Source organism: Botryllus schlosseri, chromosome 15 (assembly GCF_051294905.1).
Source record: "Botryllus schlosseri isolate E-star chromosome 15, Bs_hap1, whole genome shotgun sequence".
In the NCBI taxonomy this organism is placed as follows: domain Eukaryota; kingdom Metazoa; phylum Chordata; class Ascidiacea; order Stolidobranchia; family Styelidae; genus Botryllus; species Botryllus schlosseri.
Window position 1 is genome coordinate 16,854,826 of NC_137250.1, and position 25,722 is coordinate 16,880,547.

Genomic DNA, 25,722 nt, shown 5'->3' on the forward strand with positions numbered 1-25,722 from the left:
CAGACTTCGTTGAAATAAAGTTTTTTCGTGTAAATATTTGTCAGTTTTTAAGTCACAGAAGTTTTTTCAGGCTAAACTACTTCGTAAGGACAGACTGTTCCAACCAAAAATGAAGATAAGAAGTTTTTTCAGGCTAAACTACTTCGTAAGGACAGACTATTCCAACCAAAAATGAAGATAAGTAGTAAAGTTTGTTTGTTTGTTTGTGGTATTCATGGTGTTTGTCGACTACTATGGTCATTTACACCAGGCCGATATTATTCATTTTTATTCCGTAACTGCCGACTTATAGCACGGCCCACTTCTAGGCTTTTTGTAAGACACCGCTTCCGCGGTTCTAAAATTATGTGGGAATTTGATCAAAATTAAGTTTTTTCATGTTCCAAAATGTCAATTTTTTTTAAACAAAATCTTCCCCTTTTTAAGTAAAAAAAATCGCCGTAATCATAAGAATTAATACTCTATTTAGTTTCGAGAACTCGAATGATTGTGTCCAACCCAACTATGAAGGGCCTTTGTCTGCGTGGAAGTCACTGCCCTGTGTGCTTTCTGCAATATGCAAATGTTCTAAGGTATTTAAGAAAAAAATCAATTGAACCCAAGTCGGCAAAAAGACGACAAGAGATGTCTGGGTTGCAAAGTTTTCCTCCCATTGCAATTGATAAGGGGTTCGCTAATCGAAATAATTTGTAGGCGCTCGGCGTCTCAGTTGATGATTATACGGCAGTCCGGTCGTACACAACAGAGGTATTCGAATTACGACAGTAAATACATACAATTTTAATCAACCCTGATTGGTACTGCAGGATTATTCTCGTTATCTGGTCATGCATAAACCTACGAGTTGCTTTGTAACTTGATACGAATAGCATAATATAGTCTTCGAATCTCATATAGTTGCGTATTGTTAGGCGGCATTGATATTTCAACAAAACAGAACGTTCCCGCCGAGAATACTGCCTTGAGAAGTGGCTGTAAAGAGAGATCTGTCTTTGTATTGAATAGTAAACTATTGTTCGAATTGTATGCTTTGGAACAATGTTGATGCCAGGAGTAGGCCGCGTGTCTCCGCTACAAACCGCGGAGGTGTCTGAAGCTGAACAGCTAAATAGTTAAATAGCGATCATAATAGCGAGGTGATAACTGGAATCAAAATGGAAATGCAGACAAATAGCAAAATATATGTAGCAAAGAGTAAGAATGAGGGTAAAACATGAAAATCACACATCTTCGCGGTAATCTAAATTCAGGTACAATGTAAACATTGAACTATATACCTATACCGCCCTACATGATAACATGCATTTCTTACGTAATGGCTTCCCAAATGCATTCATTTTGGTTTACAGGCGTTTGCGCTAACATAGTATGGGCACGGTCATGCGTAGTTCGAGTCCATGCTAATTCAAGGATTCTGGAAAATAGTCGTCTTAATGCGTATTACGATATGCTGAGCGATCGATCAGACAACGCTGTAACATTTCAGTCAAACTCTGACACGGTGTATTCTACTCGCCGTTTGTCTTCTAGTTCTGCAAGCGTCCAAGGAAATACGAGTGGTTCTTCATCATCATCTTCCGCGGAGAACGCAAATGGCCGCTCGGTGAACCGAGGTGCCCCACTCCCTGGTTACACGAGGGAGGAAGAAGACTGCGATCAGTCACCCCCGGATTACCCGAACTCTGCCATGTCGACGCCTAACTTCCGAATTAGTAGCGGAAGCCTGGCAACGATGAGGTACTCCCAAAATGGAGATGCAACTATTGAGCCGCCGAATTATACAGAATGCACCTTTCCGCCACCAACATATGACGACTTGTATACGACACGTTCCGTGGAGCCAAAACGAATCAACGTTCAAAGCAAAATGCAAGGTTATCAATATGCACTGTGTGTTGTGTATACTATTTATAGCCTACATATTTTTATGGCTACTATTGAAATATTCGATCCCGATATTAATACGTACGTACACGTACAATTGTGCAGCGTGATCATGCGAATGAACATTTTGGATTGGACTTATACAACCACTATTCAGTGATGAAGTGATGTCACTTAAAAATTGTCCGAATCAACGATGATGATGATGTCACATATAGTTATACTCATGCCCAATTCGTGTCATGTAAAGTAACTGAGAGTGGTGATGTGAAAACGAAATCTCCCCGAGAAGCAAAATGTGACACGATTTCAAAATTTTGAAAGTAGAATTATTTTCAGCAAACCCCACCACATATCGCTGTGATTATAGATTTTCCGTGTTAAGCGTAAGAAATAGAAAACTGTCAATAACTACGATTCAACCTTATTTTGAATTTACAGTTATGAAGAGATCTTTTGTATGCTTTTGCATCATTTCCCTGTCCGTTGTCCTAATGGCGATTGGTAAGATGATATTATACGTACGTAACCTAAGTATCATATAACAATAGCTACCAATATTCACAGGCGCGAAGCATATGGTACTGGGAACATGTGCAAGTCACCGTTTTCTCGAGATTTGGTGCATTGCGACGGGAACGTTTCTTATTCTATGCGTGGTGGTTGCCGTATGCAAGCCGTTGCAAAATGCGTTATGGAAAATTGAGAGTTTGGCGCCAATACTGGTTTACACCATATCCGTGCTAGCTATATCTTGGTTCATCGGAGGTGAGAATTTTTCGATGCAGTCAATTAAACGTAGTTTAGAAGCACCGGCATACAAGAATAGAATGAGCTAAACCGGGTAGAGCCATGCACGCTATTTCCACACATGAACCGCATAGTGTATTTGCAGAGGTGGTCAAAGTAGTCAAGAAAGCTACTCAAGTAGAAGTAGAAGTAGCGACGAAAAAATCTACTCAAGTACAAGTAGAAGTACTTTTTCCATGAGCAACCTAAAACTACTTGAAGTAGAAGTAGAATTGACCGACTTTAAATCTACTCAAGTAAGTAAGTAGTTGTGAAAACGATCCTAATTCGGTCTCATGAATTGTCAAAAGGTGCAAATTGAACTATGCGAAAGGTGCCGAGCTCGATCATGGGATGAAAATAATAGTATTGGTATGGAAATGCGATACTAATCCTCTGTTTTCTCAAACAGCACGTTTTAGAAAATATCATGGTATGGCAGCCTCCGCCATATTATAAGACCCGTAGTTTAGTCGAAGAGCAATACGGAGAAGTTGTATAGGATACGGTGTAAATCAAGCCTGGGCAAAGTGCGGCCCACGGAGCTATTCTGTGCGGCCCGCGAAAGGTTGCTTGAAATTCAAAATAATACACCTATTTTTTAATGCTGCTGCGTGGACGAAAACCATAGGATGTATTAATAACTTACAGCAAATTCGTTTACTATCAAGCATGTTCATTAACATGCCGCGATGATTAAGCAGCCTATTGCCTACCTCACGTGCGTAATCCAGATTCAAAATAAACTAAATGTAGCAAATTCTGCCGTTACAATTAAAGTCACAAGAAGTCTTTGTTGCCATTGTCACATTACGCATTTCACGTTCTGTGTTTAAAATTGTTACGTGATGCGTTTTCAAATCCCTAATTCGTAAAACAAGTAAATCAGTGCCCGTGATTTTTATGAGTCATCATTACCTATAAAAGACGTCAAAAAAGAAAGCCTAAAGTTGAAGTTCAAAGAAGGTTCGGAGGGGGAGTCAGAGGTAACCCGTCTTTTTAGTAGTTATTGCCGAGCAGGTCGCCATAGTTAAGGAGTATAATTTAATTCGGTTCTGTGACAAAAACACAAGGACATGCACTCGGTCAAGGGACGACGAATTTCGGAGGAACTGCAAGCTTGGCTCAACAACAAGGTCACTTCGCCAAGCTGCACTCTGCTTGGAAACCAGCGACCAAGACAATTGGCTCTATAGTATGCTCAGAACCGTAACTGCCGCTCCCAAAACCCCCCATTTGGAGGGGGCGAGCTCGAAGATGGCCCGAAATTATATCGTGAAGGAGCATAAATTATAGAATATTTCTTTATAAATTTATGCAACTTCTTTCAAAATTTAGATTTAGAAAGCAATGGTTTTAGCAATGGTATTTCGGTGTCAGCTATTACCGCGCCACGACGCCCCAATACATATGAAGTTTAGACCAACACGGGACTCCGAGAAGGCACTGCAAATGCAACTGCAACTGCTGATCAAATTAACTAAGTAAAGGGAAAAAAAGTTCGACAACGAAAAAACCTTGGCTAAGAAGCAATACCCTTATGTTGACCGAAAACCACGGTGTCCAATTGTCCCGAGGCAATATTTGGCAGTGAAGAAATACCAATTCGGAATCGTGGGCGTCTTTTAGTTTAATACGCTTTCACATAGCAGACGGGATGTCACAAAATATGTAACGAAGTAATTATATCAACGGGCCTTTCCGAATATTTCGAACACCTCACTCATCTCAAGCGGTAAAACATGAGTACGTGGGTTGAGAGAGGTTAAAATATGTAGCAATATAAATGCAATTACCAATATTATTGACCGATTGAATCATGAATCATTGAAAAATTAGTGCATTAAATGCTACCAACTAGTGTATACAAGGAATCTTTTTCGGAAGCAGTGTTAAAACGTCAATCCTGATAGGGTCTGGTCTAGTCTGGCCCCCATAAGTTTGTTTTATAACTCTATGGGGGCCCAAGACCAACGTTTTTTGGGGTGGCTGACGACGTGCTGTATCGGCCATCCCAAATGCATTTTAATGTATTGATAGAAAAACGCCGATAGGGGTTTAAAGAGAGTTCAAAATGCATCCTGTTTAACATTGTTTCGAAATATGACGGCAATCAAATAGTTTTTTTGTTGGTAATTAACCGTCCATTTCTCATTCCCCAATATCAGCACATCCACTGGGCACCATTTAGTGTGATTCACTGCTTTCAATTTAGAAAAAAATCAACACGCTGAAGAATAAAGTTAGAATTTTTGACTCGGTCCGCGAACATATTTTCTGCTTCTCATTTGGCCCACGGAGTAAAATAATTGCCCATCCCTGGTGTAAACACTTGGCGCGATTAGTAAACGGTAATAAAAAAAATGGTGGACCGTAAAATTGCCACATTGTGTAGCTTTATTTCCGGAAAATAAAGGCATTGCTACACTTGCTTTTATACTTCAACATGTATGTTATCCAGACAAAAGAACTGATATTAATTAGAACTCAACGTATATGATACTGGGAGTTGAAAGTGAAGTATAAATACTATTTCTAAAAGCAGAACATGTATTTCATGTCTTTAGTCCAGAAAGTTTCAAAGCCCAAAGGTGGTATGCTGAAACAGCGCTAAAACTAAAAGATAAGTCAGAGTCCACTTTTTCAGATTATGACACACCATGGACATGCTAGATTACGATATGATATGTTAGATTGCGAAATATCAGTTTCAAACGTTGTGATGGGCCATACATACTGTGATGAAATCTTTCATATGCGCGAAGGGCGACAATGTGGTGTGAACGGAACCACGCCAACCCGCTACCTAAATTATATTCACCGATAATCTCGTGAAACCATAGTGGTTACTCCATATCCATTGCGCGCGAAGCGCGACGAAAATTCTGGGCTCTACTCTACTTTTATGAAAATTAAATGTTAATACTCCATGAAAACAGCCCCGAAAATCCTCAAGCTATCTTCCTGATTGGAGGATTGAATTACTTCTACTTGACAAACTGAAAATAGCGAAAAGTAAGTAAGTAGATCACAAAATATTATGAAGTAGAAGTAGAAGTAGCGAAAATCATATCTACTTGAGTAAGTACCAGAAGTAGAGCAAAACTACTTGAGTACTTCGAAAAAGTAGAAGTACTTCGTTACTGACCACCTCTGTGTATTTGTCTACCTAACTTTACCATGTTGTCCCCCCGCCCACACATATAATCGTTGTGATTAGAGGCGTCAACCAAGATGGAAAAAGACTGTACTGTAGACCAAGATTAGACATAATCATTTTTAGTATATGGAGCAAAGAATTCCAGTAACGATGCTTGTATAGTCTTGGTACTGACCGAAGCAAACGTCTTTGCGATATTGGAAGCGGGAAATATTGCTTTGAACAATTACGATGTGCAATGATTGGCGAGGAATATGATTGCTGGTGTTTGACAGTATGGAATGCCCACTTGCCCAGCCCAGGTATACCCTCAGCAGCAGCTGTCTTGTATGGTCTGGGGTCGTTTATGGTACTGATCGACTTGTGAAATATTTTTCATCGACTGGAGCGAATTAAACATTATGACACACTTCTTGTGTTTTGGGGTATCAATGTGAGTTAAAATAGCGGTCTTTCCTATGGCCTTAGGTTAATGTCACAATTGCAGATATTGCAATGTTCGAAACACTCAAGCTTCGTTTGATACCTTCGAATTCTCTCTCATAATCGTCACTAAAAACGTGTTTACGTGTTTACATTTTATCCAAGCCGATTTACCTTTATTAGTAGCTAAAACTATATGCACAATATAATTTAGATAAATTTATCAATGATTTATAGCTTTACTGCTTTTTAACCCAAGTTTCGACTGCACTCACTGCCCTATAGCTATCTCACCACTTCGAAGTCATATCATGTGGTGTGTATACGCCACGGGAGCTCCTTTCATTTACGATGTCATGAAATCTCGACGCCAAAAGCATAATTTTATAATATTATGCAACACAGATATTAGAGGAAAACGATCAAAGTTCTGTAGTTGTTGAAACTAAGAAAAAATATGGACGCAAGTCGAAAACAAGGACTTTTCTTAGAAATAAGGACAGTTGAGTTTTCTAAGACGTGACCCTTCAAAATAAGGACAAATCTTAGAAATGAGGACAGTATGGCAAACCTGCATATAATGCGTGTAGCCTACTATTTATGGAGGTGGTTAAAGCAGTCGTTATCACTCGCGTAGGAGAGGAATTAATGCCACAGATTTTTACTCTATTACAATGGGGGATATCTTTTTACTTCACCTAGAAGTAGAAAACGAAAGTCCTCGCAAGTATCCAAGTATAAGTATATTGAAGAATTGCATTGGCACGAGAGGGCATATACTTTTGTTGGTCAATAACCTGGGACAGTTCGTAAAATCGAAAGATGGATCTTCGCGACTAATGAAGAATGTCTAATGGCGATCAAAATAGCTGCAATTTCAGAAGTTATAAGTTATAAACATTCCGCATCGCTATTTTTTTTGGAAATTCACGGGTGAAAATGATCCGAATCTTTGGAAATCCTACTTTTAAAGATGTAACTGCGTGAGTACGTATAGTGGAAGTATAAACAAACCCACTCGACTTATTCGAAAAAGTATAAGAAATATACTTCGCTATTCTCCCCCCCTGGGATAACTGAAATCAAATTATCTGTAATGATGTCTTGACTAAATATTTCATCCTCCCAAACTGAATGCAAGTTTCAGATGAAAGGTCGCCGTCGCTCTAACAGCAGCCGAAGACGCAGTGATGAGCGGATATTGATTTCTGAGAATCCTAATCCGTCCAACAGCTTTGGTCTCTGAGGAACAATCCGTCCGAATCCGAAAAACCTCATCTAAAAATCCATGCGAATCCTAAAATTATCCACCATAATCCTAAAAAATCAAAATTTAAATATTTTTTCCGAAGAATCCTAATTGTACAGCTCGCGATCTAAGATCCAGCTATAGCTAGGGCATATGGTTAGGGTCACCTTTTATGTGTGTTTATATCTTTGACTGAACAACTTGAGAGTGCTACCAGTCCTAGCACAAGGTAATCACATGTCTGTTTTTTGGTGTCAAGCTGCAGATTTTTCTTTCGGCTTGATATCAAAATTCGTGTCTGGCCGGAACTATCCAGAAATGTCCGAAGCAAACGTTACAGCTATCAGAAAATATCCGAAATAAAATCTACAATAGAATCCGAATTCGACTGTCTCAAAATTGTACAAAATCCGGTCCGAATGCTATCCGAGTCCATCCGATGCTCATCACTGAGACCAACACAAGTCGTCTTCATCTGTTTTCCTTCCCAAAGGTTGGAGCTAACCCGAACAATGCCATTAAAACTAAATTAGGCCATGTCCGATTTGTCCATTGGTCGTCGAGGACTCAGTGAAACCGTCATCGCTATAGGTGATCGATTTGAGGCTTAGAAGTGACGTATTTATGGCATGTTACTTTGCATCCGTGACGTAGATTTACCTACCCCTGTCTTAAGGCATTCATTCACAATTCGACAGTGTTTGTCTCGCTTTCAGGTCTGATATATTCCTGGGACCAGCTGCAAGATTATCGCTGTGATTCGGAGGTTCCAAGGGTAGCTTTTACGGCATGCGTTTTCATATTTTGCTTCGTGGTGTTTGTATGTTGTTGCGGGAAGGAATTTGTCCACCGCGGCAGAACCGGACCAGATAACTGAAGGAAGATTCACACCCGTCTTAACCTGCAATAGCCCACTCCACCATCGCGTTGTTTTTGCAACTAATACGATCGGTATCGTCCTGTAAGATAGGCCGTCTGGTTTTACTTTGATAGACATCGCTATTTGCTCGACCTTGGACTGAGTATATTATAGTGGGTACCTCGAGTCACGTCATGCTAATTGCTCGTCAACTCGAGCATGATTCCCAATACATCGACAATGAATGGCGCCACTATGTCTCTGGGTATTGTGATAACAAGCGCAACGCGCAGGAAGTTCAGTCGTACCTATTGATCAGTATATTTGAAACTATATTAGTTTCTTTGTCCTTTCGCACATATATACGAATTGCCTTTTTCATACTCGTCAGTGTTACTTGAATTGATTTACTTCCGAGGATCCTATGCAAGAGTGATACTTGCTTCACAAAAACGCGAATTGTGTGCCCGGGGCACTGTGTGCCATTTTCCTGATATATATATATATAAATCTATTGTTGATCAGGATTTGTGTTTTGTTATGACTTTTGTGGCCTACCTCTACCGCGCACGATGTCGCAGTATTCGGATTTTATTGTTATAGCGTCAATGTGTTGGTGATCTACGATTGTAGTTGACGTCTACTGTAATCGTATCAGTCAATTGATTGTTCAACCACCAGTATGTTATGACTCTACGTTCCCACTCTCTGGTTACGAACGTAAAGTATATTTCCCTTACCGAGCTATGATGAAATTCCACTAAATAATGATAATACCGCCGTGATCAGCAGTTTTGTCGATATATTTCATAAATGCTATCATAGACCATCCCCAAACTATGCAAACACCGCGCGTCCACTCGTGTACTCCTGTGACTTGGCTACACCCGCTCACATAGAAAATCGGCTAAGTTAATTCCATTGTTACGTTTCATAACGCGAACGCTAAGTCCATTGCTCCGAACAAAAGACCTATAAGACGGTTAGAGTTCATCACTAGAGGAACGTCTAGTACCATGACTTGTCACTTCGTGGTGACAGTGACAAAGTATACTTATACGAGCCTAAGCGTGAGGCTATATTGTGAGCTAAACGACTTGAATTATTCAATTCGACTTGAAGGAACCTACGGGACTCACATGGTTGTAGGCAACTTGCCAGTGATTGAATATTTCATCGTTTGTTCCCGGAGTAGTTTGTTGGTATGTATTTAACAAGTGTTTGAGAACAGGTCAGATCATAAGCTACTCGGTTGCCATTTAACTGGTGAATTTTTAAACCTCAGGAAGGAACAACCAGCAGCATTCCCGCACTCAAGTCATATCAAGCATTAGGATTCTGTATTAGTGACGTGCTATTCGCAGTGGTTGATTGTGCACTGTGCAGTGCGCAAAGAGTCTTGTATAGCAACAAATTGATGATCCCAAGCCCTTTTGAGGAGTATCCTACAGCGTTTAAAGCTGGAATCATGTCATAATAACAATTCCGTGAGAATCGGACAATTATTAACGTTGTCTATTGAGAGACCACTTTTACGCAAGACATAATATTAAGCAAATATAGTCGGAAAGTTTTAAGCGATGTTGGAACGATGTTAGAAGTTGCTTATCAATGCCAAAACGGTGTAATGAATTTTGGGAACATAACTTTCGATTAACGATACTATTCATAATAGTTATGAAATACCTGTTGATCCTGAATATCCGCGACAGGTGACCTACTAATAACACGCCGTACTGACTATGGCAGTGGTTCTCAACCGGGGGTCCGCTAAGCAATTTCAGGGGGTCCGCGAGACCTCTAAATTTGCAAAATGATTATTAACCTAATTTTTAGTTTTTTTGAATTAGGGAAAGAATGAGGCAGTTATCCTCCACAACCACTAAAACCTCATTACTCACATTCTCACAATAATCGTCTGAAATGAAATATCCTACTGTGCAAATCCATTTTAATTGTCAAATTGCTAATAACCTACTGATACGAACATATTGCTGTTTAGAGACGTTTTGTTGGGGTTTGTGGAAAAAATATAAATGTGGAGATCGTAAGATAAATCAGGATGTCTTCGTAATGTTTAAGGAACCTCTTCGATTTGAAGTTGTCAGTGTCATCAAATTAGTGAACAGTCGTTTGAAATAAAGCTCCTGAAGTATTTCGCCTAATTTCCCGATGGAGGGATTGAAACCTCGCCATGAAATCCATTATATCCTGTGATATACATAACCACCATTCGATAATAACTTCAAGATGAGATGCTAGATAAAAAGAAAAGTCTTTGAGTTGCTGTTTATCACAAGCCTACAGTTCATGTTTGCACAAGACAGATGACGGTCGCACCATAATTGAGCCAAATTTCATCTAAAACTTGAGGGGGTCCGCGCGGGTCCGTGACGGTCAAAAGGGGTCCGCAAAGCCAAAAAGGTTGAGAACGACATGACTATGGTTTACGTTCAGAATAACAAGTGCCCAAGAGTGTCATAATACCGTGGCATTCAACACAGCAAATGCTATAATAGCACGGCATGAAGTGAGACATTAAAATAACTTAACCGCACCGCCAACCCTATCACAAACTGATATGAACCAAACTCCGAACGTCCATGTAGCAGGGAATAGGCTAAATGCCTAAGTCTAGAACACAGAACGTCATATGTAAAACACGTACGATAAGTTGCGATAAATTGGGACCAAACAGTCTGTACTGTTGGTAGCTAGCCGCTATTCATGAATCGGCGAGCTTTTACCAACGCTAATCGCTGTTACAAAATTGTCGAAGACTAAAGTCGTTTCTCCACATTCCGAATGTGCAAACTTTCTAAAGATCAGCCGATTGTTAAAATGCGATCGTGCGACGATACAAATAAAACCACTCTTGATCATAAATTATATAGGCTAGCTAGACTACACAATATATAGATGTGTGCCTACAAGTTTTGTAAATAGCTACTTAGTCACGCCCCATGCAGTCATACATATCCATAATTTGAAACCTCACAGCTATATAGACATATGGATTTGTTTTCGAACTGCTAACCGCTGAAGATGGACGAGAAGACTGCGTCTGCACAGACGGGCGCGTCTACCAGTCGGCGGCACACGGAGTCAACAAGCTCTCTAGGATCATCACATCAGACAGAGATATTCGCAGTTTCTCTATTCGATCCCCAGGAAGGGTATATTAATCCAGCTTACGATTATGATGAACTGCACAAACTTCCCCCGCCTCCACCGTTTCCTTCGTCGCGTCCGGTGTCGTCGATAAGTCGGCGAGTCCATCTTCCTGGTTCCGTCGTAGATACTGAGGATACCAGTGTTCCGCCGCCTCCAAACTATGTAGATTGTTCTTTCCCGCCTCCAACCTACGACGATCTTCATCCAAGTACGGAGAAAAATTCAACGCAAACACCAGAAAAAAGTGAGACGCGTCACTAGCCATCTTGGCCGCTTATACATGTAGATCAGTGGTGTGCACTGCTGTGCTACCTCTCAACCTCTATAAATAACGTATTAACGTTATGAAATCACCGGTCGTATATAGACTTTCTAGTAGTTGCAATTGCAATGCCCGCCATCCATTGAGGAATTGACAATAATGATGGCGAAAATTATCAATAAAATACGGTATTGGACCAATACCATAGAGCAAATCGTGCGAAACAAATTTTCATATAATCGAGTAAATTTTGTCAAACGGTGATTTATTTTCAAAGGCAGCATATGCCTATTTTAGTAGTATTTTAACCTTTCCCTTATCCCATAGGGGTGTCAAACATGCGGCCGGCTGGCCGCATCCGGCCCGCCAGACGATTTCATCCGGCCCGCGAAGCAATTCGGAGTAGATTGCAAAATGCTTGTCATATCCAGCACATTTGTAACAAATGTTGGGATGTTTTGAAGCAAACCCTTCCATTGATTAAATAATCCCTCAAGAAAGAAAAAGTTGAATATGCTTATAGAACGCTCGACTGTAGTTGTTGTGGTTTCACTCTAGTTCTTGTTAACACTATAAGAACAAGTCGGTTACATTGACACCCTATTTGAGAAAACAAAAAGTGCACATTGAGTTCAGAGTTTTTAAGGAAAATGGAACAATAAATAGTTATTCACAGAAGCGAAAACGCCAATGCGGAACCGTTTATGCAGTTTACATGTAGAATATATTAGATATACAAAAATATCATTCAAATATTGTGGTCGCACCGCTGTGTCACTTGCAACTCAAAAGGTTCCCGGAATCCGGAGAAACTCGAATCGCGATTTAATAATAATGAACCAATTCCAACGTCCGCATATACAGTTGAATCTTTTATATTCCTCGCAACGCACACACGCATGACTAGCGTAAGATTACGAGTAAAGCAAACGCTGCATAGAAATAATGCCGACTTATATCGTCGTACCACCACTATTTTAGCGGTTCATATATATTCTACCGACCAATCATCGTATTTTTTACCGATTCCATTGTTCGCGAATAAAACCTCTATGGTCCGCGATACAATGTAACGTTGTTTCTAATGTATGCTTGATGAAAAATCGTCGCAGTGGAATTAAAGTGGCTTATGTCCTGTTTTCAAATTTTGCAGGTTCATTTTTAAAACTGAAAAAAAATGATCTTTTCGAAATTTTTTGAAATTCTTCCGGTCATATCTTGGCCATGGTTATGTCTGTCTCAGTTTTTCAAAGTTAATCGGGGCCAATCTATGGCTGAGGCTGAAAGAAGATGAAAACTTCAAGTTAAGTTAATATTCTCAAAATGTGCAAAACGGACATAAGATACTTTGATTCCACTGCGACGAAATATTCAAGTGAAAAGGTGACTGGTGCGACCCGCGAGCAATTCGAAGGTTTGAATCTGGCCCTCGACGTAACTTTCTATGCGAACCGCACTGGGCCAGCGGGTTGCACATTCCTGCAATAAAAATTTTCTATTCTATTAGGTTTCAGTACTATCAGAGTTGATACCGACTCAAATCTGGTTAACCGAATGGTCACCTGGAGGTTTAGCGCATATATAATGAAATTGAACTCCCCATTCTTTGCTTTTGAGTTGGTTACCTTTGTCGCAATTAGGCATTGGATCGCTATTTAATTAGAAAGTTTTGAAATTTTGAAATTTTACCGGTCCACAAGTTAGAAAGGCTGATATCCATTGTTCACTGCAATATGCACATTATAAAGCAGCGGTTCGAAAACTTTTCTGGACAACCCCCCGATGCTAGTGAAAAATTTCGCGCCACATTTATCGTTATCAAAAATATTTAAAATACCATCTAGAATTTTGAAATCCCAACGCATAGTTTGATGATATGGAAGGTTATCACTGGACTATACACAGAGCGATAATTATGATATGGAAGCGAATCGCACGGAGCACGGAAAAGCGCTCAGTTGAAATTTTTGTCAAGAAAAATTATGTGCAATGATAGAACGTAGCATGTACATATTTTAGCGATTTTTGTGTCTAATCCAGGGTTGCAATTACTCGAGTCATGACTCGACTTAAGTTCGACTCTGGTCACGATTCTTTGGTGTCTGGGCTTGACTCGAGTCATTTCTTTCAAATGCGTAAAATGACTCGACTCGACTCAACTCGAGTCAATTGTGTATTGAATCGACTTGTATTCGAGTGATTGTGCATGACTTGAACCAAGTCATATGACTCGAGACTATTATAGGACGCCCATGACAGACGTTTCATTGTAACTTCGAAGAATAGTAAGGTCTCAACATCATCGGTATTTCGTCTATCAGTGCCGATGCTTGGAAAATAGGGCCAGAAAATGTTGGGACCGAGGAAAATTACGATATTATGAATGAGAGCCATTCTATATCACTCGAGCAGTGATGAAAAGGGTGGATTAAACCGGATTGAGCTCAAAACTGAACGGTGAACACAATGACTTGGACTCGGACTTGACTCGGTGGTGAATTGAAAATTACTCGACTTGACTCGAGTCAAAACTGTTGAAGATTGACTTGTGACTGGGAACCTTGTGACTTGGTTACAACCCTGGTCTACTCCCTTCTATTTATTGACCCGGGTTTGCTTCAAACGTATCCGACCATAAGCTAAAAAACGGCACGGGTAGCACACCATTCGAACTTCGCACTTCTTACGGGACAAACAAACTTTTCTTTGGGTCGTAAGAGCTCAGCAAGAGAATCATTCGAATAATTACTTTTAGGTTGCCAAAAATGAGCTTCTTTAGAGTGGCATTCTATAAAATGTGTCCTAACTGTACCTCTGATGCTGTTTTTTGGTTCCTACAGAGAAAAGAAGAATCATTTTCTGGCTTTGTCTTGGTTGCTTATCCATTGCACTTCTGACGATCGGTAAGTAAAACTGCAGTGGAAGTGCAAAGTTCTGCCAATCGCAAAATGTATAAATGCTCTATATTCGCCAGGTATCCTGGGAATATTTAATTGCGAGATGCTATTTCTCGTTCTTTGGAACATCGTAACAGGAGCGATGTTGCTTTTGGTGGTTATTCTGGGGCTGGTGAAGTCTTTGCGTAAAATCATTTCAAGAAGGCGAAACTTAACTCAAATACTCATCTACCTTGGAGCGATAATAACTGCATGCTGGTTAATAGCGGGTGAGTGGATCGAGAGAAATTGCTGAATTGTTCAGGTTCATATTTTCTTGTTCTTTCATATGACTGATAAATCAGACTGTTTCCGTTTAAAATCCAATGTCTTAGCTTTATTTCACCAGAGTGGTAACTAAATGCAGGCGAAGGCCTATAAGCCCGCGTTATCGTGACAAACTATAGATAACTTTAACTAACCTACGGATATATACGCAGCACCCGTCGTCACGCTTGCTTGCCCGGAGGGAATTACTGCTGGTCAGCAATCTGAACGCAACATAATTGCTAATCCCATAGCTGACGACCCGCGTGCTTGAATTCAATAAAATTGATCTTATTTAAAAGCTACTGTCGCACTGATTCCGAAAAAATACATTACAATCTAATCAGGGCAATGGAACCCCCTTGAAATACACCTCAAAGTCTGAAAATTGACATTGTTCTGAACAATCGCAGCCACGCAAAGGACATTGTTCCTGCATTCTCTATACCAGTGGTTCCCAACGTAAGCGATTTCGCGGTCCAGTGGGGCGAAAATACTGAAGGGGGCGATAGGGGGCGAAAACGGACGAAGGGGGCGATAGGGTGCGAAAACAACGGAGGGGGTGATAGGGGGGCGATGGCACGTTAAAACGGCTACATGGACCGTAACCCCCGCACCCAAACTCCCAATTTGGGGGGGGGGCGAACTAAAAGGGGCCCAAAATTATTTCGTGAATTAACATAAATTATAGAGTAATTTTTTTAGAAATTCTTCCAACTTTTTCAAAAAAATTTTCGCGCTAGGCGCGATTTAATATTGTCATATATATTGATTTTGTGGTACCCTTCCCCCAACAACAATACGCATGATTTATGGAAATGGAGACTTTGGCGACAGCCATTACTGTGCCACGACGCTTCAAGACATATGAAGTTATAGGCCATGTAACATAAGACTCCGAGAAGTATGCCAGAACGATCAGAAGCGAGAAGACCTTGGCCGAAAAGGAATGCCCTTGTGCTGACCGAAAACTTCGATATATATACATATATGTTTAATTGTCCATAGGCGCAACCAACGAAAAGTTAGCTGCAAAAGTTTAATTTCGAGGTCGAGCCGAAAAGTTTACCTTTTTCGGTTCCCAATATTTGTGGGGCGATGATCGGTGTGGAGCTTCAGAAGGGGGCGATGAGTCGAAAAAGGTTGCGAACCACTGCTCTATACTGTCACGGACCCCGTGTGGTGATTACGATTGTGCAACACATAGGCTACGAGTTGCACTACCCTCGGCCTGTCTAGGCTTCTCCTCGCCTTATCATCCGTGGAAGCGGTGTCTTATAAAAGTCTAGAAGTGGGACGTGCTACAAGTCGGCAGCTGCGGAATAAAAAAAAAGTGAGGAACTATTGGCCTGGTGTAAATGACCATAGTAGTCGACAAACACCATGAATACCACAAACAACAGCAACCGGCCTTACGCGTACAATAAAATAGGCCAGCATGTACGTACATTATACAACGATAAAAATATTTTTTTTAATAATTGTTTTCATAAGCTTGTGCAGTAGGGTTGTTAAAAAAAACCTTTTTTTCCAAATCTCACTCGCCTACTGACTAAATCGTCAGGTTGTCCAAGAAAACGATGCACACCAAATTTGACTCAATTCCAACCAGTCAAGGCCGTGCAATCTTGAATTGAAATTTTTAATTTATTAAAAAAAATTAAAAAAAAAAATTTCTCAAATTTTTCTATCAACCCCATGAAATTGTTGAGCAGTCTTCAAAGACAATGCAAAACAAATTTGAGTCAATTCCGACTTGTAGAAGCTGAGTTATTCGCGTTTTTCGTTGATATTTGTCGGATTATCCTTGATCCGGGGATTATCAACGAAAAACTCAAATAGCTCCGCTTCTACAAGTCGGAATTGACTCAAATTTGTTTTGCATCGTCTTTGAAGACAGCTCAACAATTTCACGGGGTTGATAGAAAAATTTGAGAAATTTTTTTTTTTAATTTTTTTTAATAAATTGAAAATTTCAATTCAAGATTGCACGGCCTTGACTGGTTGGAATTGAGTCAAATTTGGTGTGCATCGTTTTCTTGGACAACCTGACGATTTAGTCAGTAGGCGAGTGGGATTTGGAAAAAAAATTTTTTTTTGAACAACCCTATTGTGCAGTGTGCACCCGAAATTGATTCTGCTATCTCATTTCGAGCCTCATGTGAATACCGTAGTTTTGCAGTCACTAACTATAACATGTCCATGTCCATGTCCATGAAATGAAAAAAATAGAAATCGAACCGCATGGTAGTAAAATCATTGTGACACACATGATTCACATGAAGTATGTAACTTGCAAATTGATTTTTACAGGTACGGTGGTATCATTGCAGGAAGATACTGCTGAATGCAGCCGAGAAGTGTCCGACATGGCGATCGCCGCTACTATAATCTTATGTGCGTTTTCTGTGATAACCTGCTTGTGCGGTGACTCTATCTTTAAATCAACACGAACTCATCCCGATGCGGGTTGAGAATTGAGACGCTGCATATACTAATTGCGGCATGCAATCGTGCGAACGATTTGGAAGATCCATTTGCGCCGCGAATGAAACGAGAATGTGCCGCGTCTCCGCCAAGATCCACTCGCCAAGATCCGCTGAGCAGCTCAGGAAATATCTATCATCGGTATAATCCTGAATGTAATTCCACGCCTAGCAATGGTGTTACCAAATGAAACTGTTTACGTGTTGTCGAATAGGCAATTGGCCTAGCTCCAGAGCTCTTCAACCCTTTCGGAGTAGTGCGCCCTTCAATGTTGCAGTTCATGCACGGCTTTCAGCGTTATCGTTGACGGTAGAATAGATGTGATGACTAAAAAAGGTCATCACACCTCGTGGCCGCCGAGTATCGGTTTGCTTGCTTCCAAATATTCTACTAAAATAAATGATCGCGTGCCATAACTGTTGAACCAACGACGAGTTCGATAACTCCAACCGCTCCAAATCGTATGCGTCGACCATGTCGGGTGCAAATAGTCTGTATATATATAGGTTCATACTAGCCTACATTTTTTTCGAAAGTATTTAAACAATTATGACATAATTATATAATTTTTGAATTTTTTTTTTAAAACAGTGTTTTACAGATCAAGTTTAAAATGCAGACGTAGCGGAAATCTACCGTTACATTGGGATTGGTTTCATTATGGGGCACCATACATCAAATGAGATGTCTACTTTTACTGTAAAGCCTATGTCTTTTTAAGTTATTTATACCAGAGTGTTAGCGTCGGTTAGTATACTACATATTTTAGCCCTTTGAAAATCGCTTCATATCAGAGCTATCTATCGCATAGCTTAATTTTATATGGAACGTTGCACTGTGAAGAATCGTCCATTGCTTTTGATTTCAAGCGTGAGTCGATACCCATATTCAGTATTCGCGATCCTACGTTGAGCATCCAATTCTACATTGTCGCAAGAATTTTTATGTATGGATCCTTGCTAAATACTTGATGAGTGCGAGTTTCCCGTGAACTGATTGTCAGTTTTCGTATGCTCCGTTAGCGGAAAAATCCGTGATTAAGATGCTGCCACCGACTCATGTATTATGAAGTAACTGGCGTGAGGGTAGGGTTTGGCACAATGAGTTACACAGCGTGAATCTACCAGCTTCTACGTCAGCGGTATGTCATGTCAGTGTCAGTACGGTCACTCACGTCTAAAATGATGAGTTGAGAAACTCAATATTATGAGCACCGTCTATCAACAGTCTTCTCTGCTTAGGGGCTCCACCATATGACAGCCATAACAATACCATGCATCGTTAAAATAACATTTTTCATGTCCTGTTGCCATCAAACTCAAAACTGAACGTATTGGGAGCGGTAGCCGCTTTTAATTAATTCTATTAAAAACCACAGCGTCAAATTGTATGTTAATTCAGGGAAAGCACATACAGTGTTGAACTACCTACCTGAAACTGAAGTTGACCGCAAGAGAAATCAACACACGAGTCATATCGCATACACACGCCACACATCAAGTAATTTGAAAGTGAATATATTTAGATTTTCGCCATTTAAAAGGTATAAAAACGAAGATATGACAGTAAATTTCTTTCAACTATCAGGAATGAATTCCCCGCACGATACTATCTTGCATTCCGACTTCGGCCTTTCGTTGAACGTCGACAGTTCTTCGATTCGATTCAGCAGTTCCGTTCCTTCCACGAGTTTGCTAAATTCCAACGTAAATTGATTAACATCTGTCAGTGTAATATGTGCAATTGTGTAACTATCAATTCCCAGTGACTGCGCCCCGATTAACAGTTACTATGCTTGGTTAGAAAGAGATTGATTTTCCAGTGTGACGCCGCGGTGTTGCTAATCAATAATTCCGGCGAGGATCTTTTGGCCTCAAAGGGGTCAGTAACTAAGTACTTCTACTGAAGGGGAATTTGTCTACTTCCAGTAAGGTACTTGAGTACTTACCTAAGCGGATGTGTTCAAGGCTGCTACTTCCATTACGTCTTCCAGTTTTATGAATACTCGTGATACTCAAGTAGAAGTAGAAGTAATGCCGCAAATTTCTAGAATTTCATCATTTCAAAACCCCACAAGATTGCGATACCACGAAAAGATAAGGTGTCAAAACGACTTGGAGTAGTCTTTGAAATCCGACACCCACCTGGGCCTGGGCGATGTAAAGAGGTACACTATGATTGTTTAAAATAATTTTTTTTCGGATTCGGGGATTCACTTATTAAATTGTTAGCAAAAACGATGTAAAATAAATTTGACACAATTCCAACCTGTAGAGGCGAAGTTATTTGAGTTTTTCATTCATAATTCTGGGATCACCCAACATCAATGGTATTATTTGCAAATCCGAATATTTCAACTGCATAAAACTACGCTTCTACCGCTTGGAAGGGAGTAAAAATTGTTACGCATCGTTCTTTCAGGCAACTCAACGATTTCACGGGGTTGACAGAAAGTCTGAAAATTTGAAATTTTTTTAATAACAAATTCAAAGATTCAATTGATGCTGCGTCAGCTTCTACTGGTTGGAATTGAGCTAAATTTGGTGTGCAGCGTTTTTTAGGTAACCTAACAATTTCATCAGTGAATCTCCGGAATCTGGAAAAAATGTTATTTTTAAACAATCCTAATATACACCGAATGAAAAGTAAAGGAAGATAATAAAAAAAACACGTGATTACGTAGTTCAAGCAGGCAAGACCTACTTGAGTACTCTACTGAAGTGACTTGAGTACTCTAGTACTTGAGTACTTTAGTGAAGCAAAAGTACTTCATACTGTCCAAGAAGTTTTAGCATGTATTGAAAATCGCTACTTATACTTCTAATTGCGTTGAATTTCAGGGTATTGCTTCTATAGTTTTACTGGAGTAGCAAAAACAACTACTATGACCATAACCACCTCTCCAAATTTATCTATGTCACGTAGTCGGGCCAGATAAAAATAACCAAGTGAAATTACAGGCCGCACATATGTTTTGCAGTAGCTGCGAAGTTCACCATCACGTTAGGAATTGCTGTGGTGATTGTGAGACTTACCGATGAAGTTGAATATCGCACTACGCTTAATAATCTCGAACAACTGAAGCAAAATGGTGTGACGCCCCACAAATATTTTTAAAGTACGGAAAATATGTTGACAAAAATATTCATGTGCATAGTATGCATTTGCGATGCATATTTGAGCATTCTCAGTGTTTCTGGCCTCCTCTTAGCCCACTTGAGCTTAGCTTAATGTAATATCGCAGTGTTTCTTACCCAAAAGCGACAAACTGACAGTCCATCCAAGTTGCCGGTTGTAATGTAATATAGAATTGTGAGCCGTTGGTGTGTCTTCCCTTATTCGCCATCCCCAAAATTCCTCGCTTCGAGTGCGAAATCGCAAAGTTCTCATCTTCAAACACTCCCCCGAAAATACTCTCGCCCGCGTCTCCTCTGCTGTGAAAAATGTCTAAACAGAAAGGCGAGGGCAGGTTAATTGAAAGATGTCTCGTTGAGGATTCATTCGCGATGTAGAAGTGTACAGATAGGGAAATTCATATCTACTATGACAGCATAAATAGTGAGGGAGGTGGCATGACATAGATATGACGTAAACTCACATCCTCACTCATAAGAAATAACGCATCAAGCCTGGACTTTGGGTAAATCAAAATGGTTTTGTGACAGAAAACCAAGTGAGATAGTGTAATGGTTATGCGTCCGGCTTCTCGAGCCGTAGGTCGTAGGTTCGATCCCCGGCCGGGTCATACCAAAGACTCGAAAATTGGTATCCGCAGCTATCCTGCTAGACGCTCAGCAATTACGGATAGCCTGGAGGAGAAAAAAAACGGGGGCGCAGACTAGATGACCTCATGGAGCCGTATCGCAACTCCGTCGTCAAAGCATCTCGATGGTGCAGGCGAAAAAGAATATCATATCTCTCTCTCTCTCAGAAATCCAGCTATTACAGCAACGATAATGGATATATTAATCGAGAGATAGACAAGCGATGCCAAAACTAGATGGCCGTCACCGAAAATAGCGATGTAAAGGTCTATTTGCTTTTTATAACATATTTTTCAGTTGACTCCAATCGACCAGACTCCCGTCGACGAATAATACCAACTCGTAGTTTGTCATAGATTAATTCACTCGTGAGTTGGGTGAAAGGTAATTGTCTATTGTATATCGTCAAATTGTTGACGTCAGTCAGGATCACCATCATCTCTCCCTTATCTGCATTGAATAGCAGATAGATATTCAACCAAGATATATAGACACTATAGGCGGTGTAGAATGGTGTTTTGTGTGAAGAGGTGACCAATACGGAATTACTTATCCATTTTCAGAGTATTCGAATAGGTTTTACTAACACTACTTACTCAATTGGTTATATTTTTGGACTACTTTCGCTCCTACTTACGCAAAACTACTTACTTCATTTCACCCTGTACTTTCTAAAGTAGAAAGCAGTTTGGGGATATGCGGCATCACTTTATAAATGAAATTGTGTGACATCTGGCAAAAAAAAACCTCTGTATCGCTGTTCCCGTAACCAAATCTATTTATTAAAATTCACCTATTTTTAATGTCATCAGTCATTTTGCGTTAGTCGCGAAGACCCATCTTGCAGTTCCAGAAGTAACCACATCTGATTAACTGATAAAGTTTTGCTTGAATAATTTCATTAGCTAATTTTGCTAGTTTTGGCTTGTCACGAAAATGGCTACTTCAACTTTTACTCGAGCACAAATCTACAACTACTTTGACCAGGGTTGTAACCAAGTCACAATGCTCCGAGTCACAAGTCAAATTCACTTTTATTGTTTTGACTCGAGTCAAGTCGAGTCATTTTCAATTCATCACCGAGTCAAGTCCGAGTCCAAGTCATCGATCAGAGGGCCAAGTCCGAGTCATAGTATTATGACTCCTGACTCGAGTCCAAGCCATTATGTTGACTGCTCAGTTTCCTGTTAAAGTCTCGTTAAACTCACTTTATATAACTATATTTGGTGATAGCGAATGTTTCGCATTTATAATATACTAATTTTCCTCACTTTTAGCAGTTTCTGGTCGCATTTTCAAGTACCAGTACCAATCAGACGAAATCCCAGAAGGGTGGTTGCTTCACAATTCTTCGAAATTACAAGAAATGTCGGTCTTGGCCGTCTGAGTCTCGAGTCAATGACTTGGTTCAAGTCATGCGCAACGAGTCGAGTCCAAGTCGAGTCAATACACAGATTGACTTGAGTCGAGTCGAGTCAATTCCGTATTTTGAAAAAATGACTCGAGTCAAATCGAGTCATCAGAAAATCGTGACTCGAGTCGGACTCGAGTCGAGTCGGACTCGAGTCGAGTCGTGACTCGAGTCATTACAACCCTGACTTTGACCACCTTAGCTAGGAAGCAAAAACGTTCTAACCTCCGCCCTGTACCCATCCGTTGGGAACAACTCTGTGTATGAGACAGCCTTGATAAGTCAAAGAAAGTCCGCTTGGTAGTGATCCCTTTTCTCCAGTGCACAGCGCTTTGAAGTTCGCACTTGTCTTCGGGCATATATCTGACTCCAGTTCGAATAATAATTGTCCCGCATCTTCGCCATCGATCGTAATGTTCATGTATGTGAACATGTGCTGCAGATTGTGAGCAAACGGGACAGGTAAAAAACATCCAATACCGAAAAATGACAGCAAGTCACTTTTTATAAGCATTGGAACATATTTTTAAACTGAAAAGATACTGCATGCAATAGGAACATCAATTAAACAATTCACTTGATGATGCATTAAATACACAACATGATGAAAGTGCAGAATCGTGAGGAAAGTGTTGCCCTTTTGTTTCATATACATATAGTTTCATGAGTAGGATCCTCTCATTATAGAATTTCAGTGTATTCACAGTGATTTGGTTGACAAACCGTGTAAAACTCTAGAAATGAGTGTGACATGGGAACTTTTTTGCCATATAATCTATGGAAATGTCACGGAAAGTGATATTCTATTATGGCGCATAATTTCATAAAAAGTTTGTGGCGCAGTACAAGAAGCAGCAAGGCTAACGGGGTTGGAAAAGTAACCACCCGAAATAAAGGTGGAAGATCAGCGGACAGTTGCAGGGATGTAAGCAAGTAACATTAAAAACATAGTTGTGGTTTAAGATTTCATTTTACCCAAAATATTGTGACAATCATGAAACTTTCAAAATATCAAGGAATCACTACCAATATAGGCTGACTAATACTGATTGAGTCAAGGAGATACATTGTAGTATATATATTCACCACGTCTCAAGATAAAAGAAGGCACGATAGTGGAATGTGAGGAAGCACACTACCTGTATGTAAGTAATTTGTTTATGTAACTTCATTCAAGTGTTTTGGCACTGTCCTCATATTCAGATCTCCTACACGGTAAGAAATTATCAACTTGCAGCCAAACCTGATTTTTCAAAAAATAATCTCTGTACTCTTCTCTGGCGACGGCTGCATACCAAGGTTCAGGGCGGAAGTCCTCATAGCTGAACTCTTCGTGCGCCCATCGAAGCAGCTCTTCGTGATTGCCCTCAAAGTTATCACCAAGAAAACACATCACAGAGTCGGAATAGGCCCATGTGTCGCCTCTTATTTCCTGAAATAGAGAAAACAATGATGAGAATCAGTTGAGACATCGTTCCACATTCCTACAGAGTTGGTACGCTTATGTTCACGATAAGGACAGTTTTGTTGTTCAAAATAAGGTCACATTATGCCACGTTCACAATGAGGTCAGTCTCATGCTCACAATGAGGTTAGTTATGTTTAAAATAAGGTCAGTCGCATGATTACAATAAGGCCAGTCATATTCAAAATAAGGTTAGTTGCCTGTTCACAATAAGGTTGACCATGTTTAAAATAAGGTAAATCTCAAGTTCACAATAAGATCAGTCGCAACACCAACATATCCCAGGTATGTTCAGGCATCATGTCTTGGGTGTGTTTGGACTGCATTGCCAATCGGAAATCGTGTCTGGGGTGTTCAAACTGCGTGGACACTTGTACATCGTGTCTGGCAGTGTACAGACATTATGTCTGATTGTCTGGGGTGTGTTGGTGCTGCAACTGACCATATTTTGAACATGAGGCTGACTTGATTTTAAACATGACTATTTTTATTGTGGACAATGGACATGTAAAAGACCTTATTTTGAACATGAATGGCCTCATTGTGAACATCCGACTGATCTCATTTTGAGCAAATCTGTCCTTATTGACAATATATTACTGTACGTTATGTAATTCTAATGACAGCTCTTAAGTTTTTTCCTCCTCTCAACCTAAAAACGAATGAAGGATTCGACATTTCCGGTGATGTGTACGGTACTGGGCAGTTTGTCAAGAGCTGCATGATACATAGCTTGTATCTGTATAGATAGGTATATACTATGCAGCACGATATATTTTGAACATGTATTTAGGTACTTACAATTTTCTTTAGGCTTACGAATTCATTCCACTCGCACTCCAACATTGGTGTTATTTCTGGTGAGTGAAATTTATCCGGAAATTTCTCAAAAAGATCTTCGGCGCAGCATCTTGCAACGTGGAATGTTTCGGAGTTCAGTAGTCCATATACTTTCACAGTGACAGTCGTCATATTTGGTCTCCCAGTTCTCTGTTATCCGGGCTATTATCAATTTCACTGGAGATCTCGTAGCGAGGGCTATTCGTTATTGAACCTATTGATGGTGCGCACGAGAAGGAACTATAGTCTCAAGCCCTCATACCGCAAATTCAATACTGCAAGCAAGCGGCGTCAGGTAGAGCGTAACGTATCCATGGAAATAGAAACTATTTTTAGCGCCATCGTGCGTTTTACTGGTCTACCATAGCATAGATCAGCATTTCCAACCGGCCTCCAGCAATCGAATTTGTAGATTATTTTCCATATGAGAAGCTTTCGGTGATTTTTAAGAATTTTTAACTTGGATCAGATCTTTTGGACTCTTAATTACAAACTTTTAGCTGTATCAGTACCGACCCGGAAGATAGTGCACCCCCCATGCCATGTCCAGTGTCCACACATCCTTAAGTCGTTCATAAATTAATGCATATTCACAATAGTTAAATAAAATAGTAGGTAGTTCAACCAATAAATAACAATGACTGAATGACTGCCCTGTGTCCAGTGTCCCCTGCAGGCGACTGTGATATATGAACAACAGTGGGCTAACTGAGAAGCTGGTACCATAGCCTTTTACATCACTTATTCTATCT

At 40.1% G+C, this 25,722-nt stretch overlaps 3 protein-coding genes across 3 annotated transcripts; 2 read left to right on the forward strand and 1 right to left on the reverse strand.

Annotated features, from left to right (window-relative positions):
- Positions 1-979: 979 nt before the first annotated feature.
- Positions 980-8,891, forward strand: LOC145457999 (uncharacterized). Its single transcript, XM_080336287.1, has 4 exons — positions 980-1,874; positions 2,326-2,388; positions 2,452-2,652; positions 8,222-8,891. Exons 1-4 carry the CDS (start codon positions 1,292-1,294, stop codon positions 8,380-8,382), a joined length of 1,008 nt encoding a protein of 335 aa, XP_080192413.1. The 5' UTR covers positions 980-1,291; the 3' UTR covers positions 8,383-8,891.
- A 616-nt stretch (positions 8,892-9,507) lies between these two features.
- Positions 9,508-18,545, forward strand: LOC145458001 (uncharacterized). Its single transcript, XM_080336290.1, has 4 exons — positions 9,508-11,782; positions 14,641-14,703; positions 14,775-14,966; positions 17,317-18,545. The coding sequence occupies exons 1-4, from the start codon at positions 11,410-11,412 to the stop codon at positions 17,475-17,477; spliced, it is 789 nt and encodes a 262-aa protein (XP_080192416.1). The 5' UTR covers positions 9,508-11,409; the 3' UTR covers positions 17,478-18,545.
- A 446-nt stretch (positions 18,546-18,991) lies between these two features.
- LOC145458000 (putative inactive peptidyl-prolyl cis-trans isomerase-like 6) lies at positions 18,992-25,258 on the reverse strand. The gene is made up of 5 exons (XM_080336289.1): positions 24,932-25,258; positions 23,909-24,097; positions 22,891-23,101; positions 20,745-20,937; positions 18,992-19,184 (listed from the first exon to the last, which is right to left on the reverse strand). The coding sequence occupies exons 1-5, from the start codon at positions 25,100-25,102 to the stop codon at positions 19,067-19,069; spliced, it is 882 nt and encodes a 293-aa protein (XP_080192415.1). The 5' UTR covers positions 25,103-25,258; the 3' UTR covers positions 18,992-19,066.
- Between the last annotated feature and the right edge of the window lie 464 nt (positions 25,259-25,722).

Bases quoted from the DNA above. Each gene is read 5' to 3' on its own strand.
- LOC145458001 (XM_080336290.1), top strand. From the start codon at position 11,410: ATGGACGAGAAGACTGCGTCTGCACAGACGGGCGCGTCTACCAGTCGG. The intron at 14,704-14,774 runs GTAAGTAAAACT...TATATTCGCCAG, and splicing joins CATTGCACTTCTGACGATCG to GTATCCTGGGAATATTTAAT. The intron at 14,967-17,316 runs GTGAGTGGATCG...TGATTTTTACAG, and splicing joins TGCATGCTGGTTAATAGCGG to GTACGGTGGTATCATTGCAG.
- LOC145457999 (XM_080336287.1), top strand. From the start codon at position 1,292: ATGATAACATGCATTTCTTACGTAATGGCTTCCCAAATGCATTCATTT. The intron at 1,875-2,325 runs GTTATCAATATG...TTGAATTTACAG, and splicing joins CGTTCAAAGCAAAATGCAAG to TTATGAAGAGATCTTTTGTA. The intron at 2,389-2,451 runs GTAAGATGATAT...CAATATTCACAG, and splicing joins CGTTGTCCTAATGGCGATTG to GCGCGAAGCATATGGTACTG.
- LOC145458000 (XM_080336289.1), bottom strand. From the start codon at position 25,102: ATGACGACTGTCACTGTGAAAGTATATGGACTACTGAACTCCGAAACA. The intron at 23,102-23,908 runs GTTTGGCTGCAA...CACAATCTGCAG, and splicing joins ATTATTTTTTGAAAAATCAG to CACATGTTCACATACATGAA. The intron at 19,185-20,744 runs GTAAGAAACACT...GTTGGAATTTAG, and splicing joins TGTCAGTTTGTCGCTTTTGG to CAAACTCGTGGAAGGAACGG.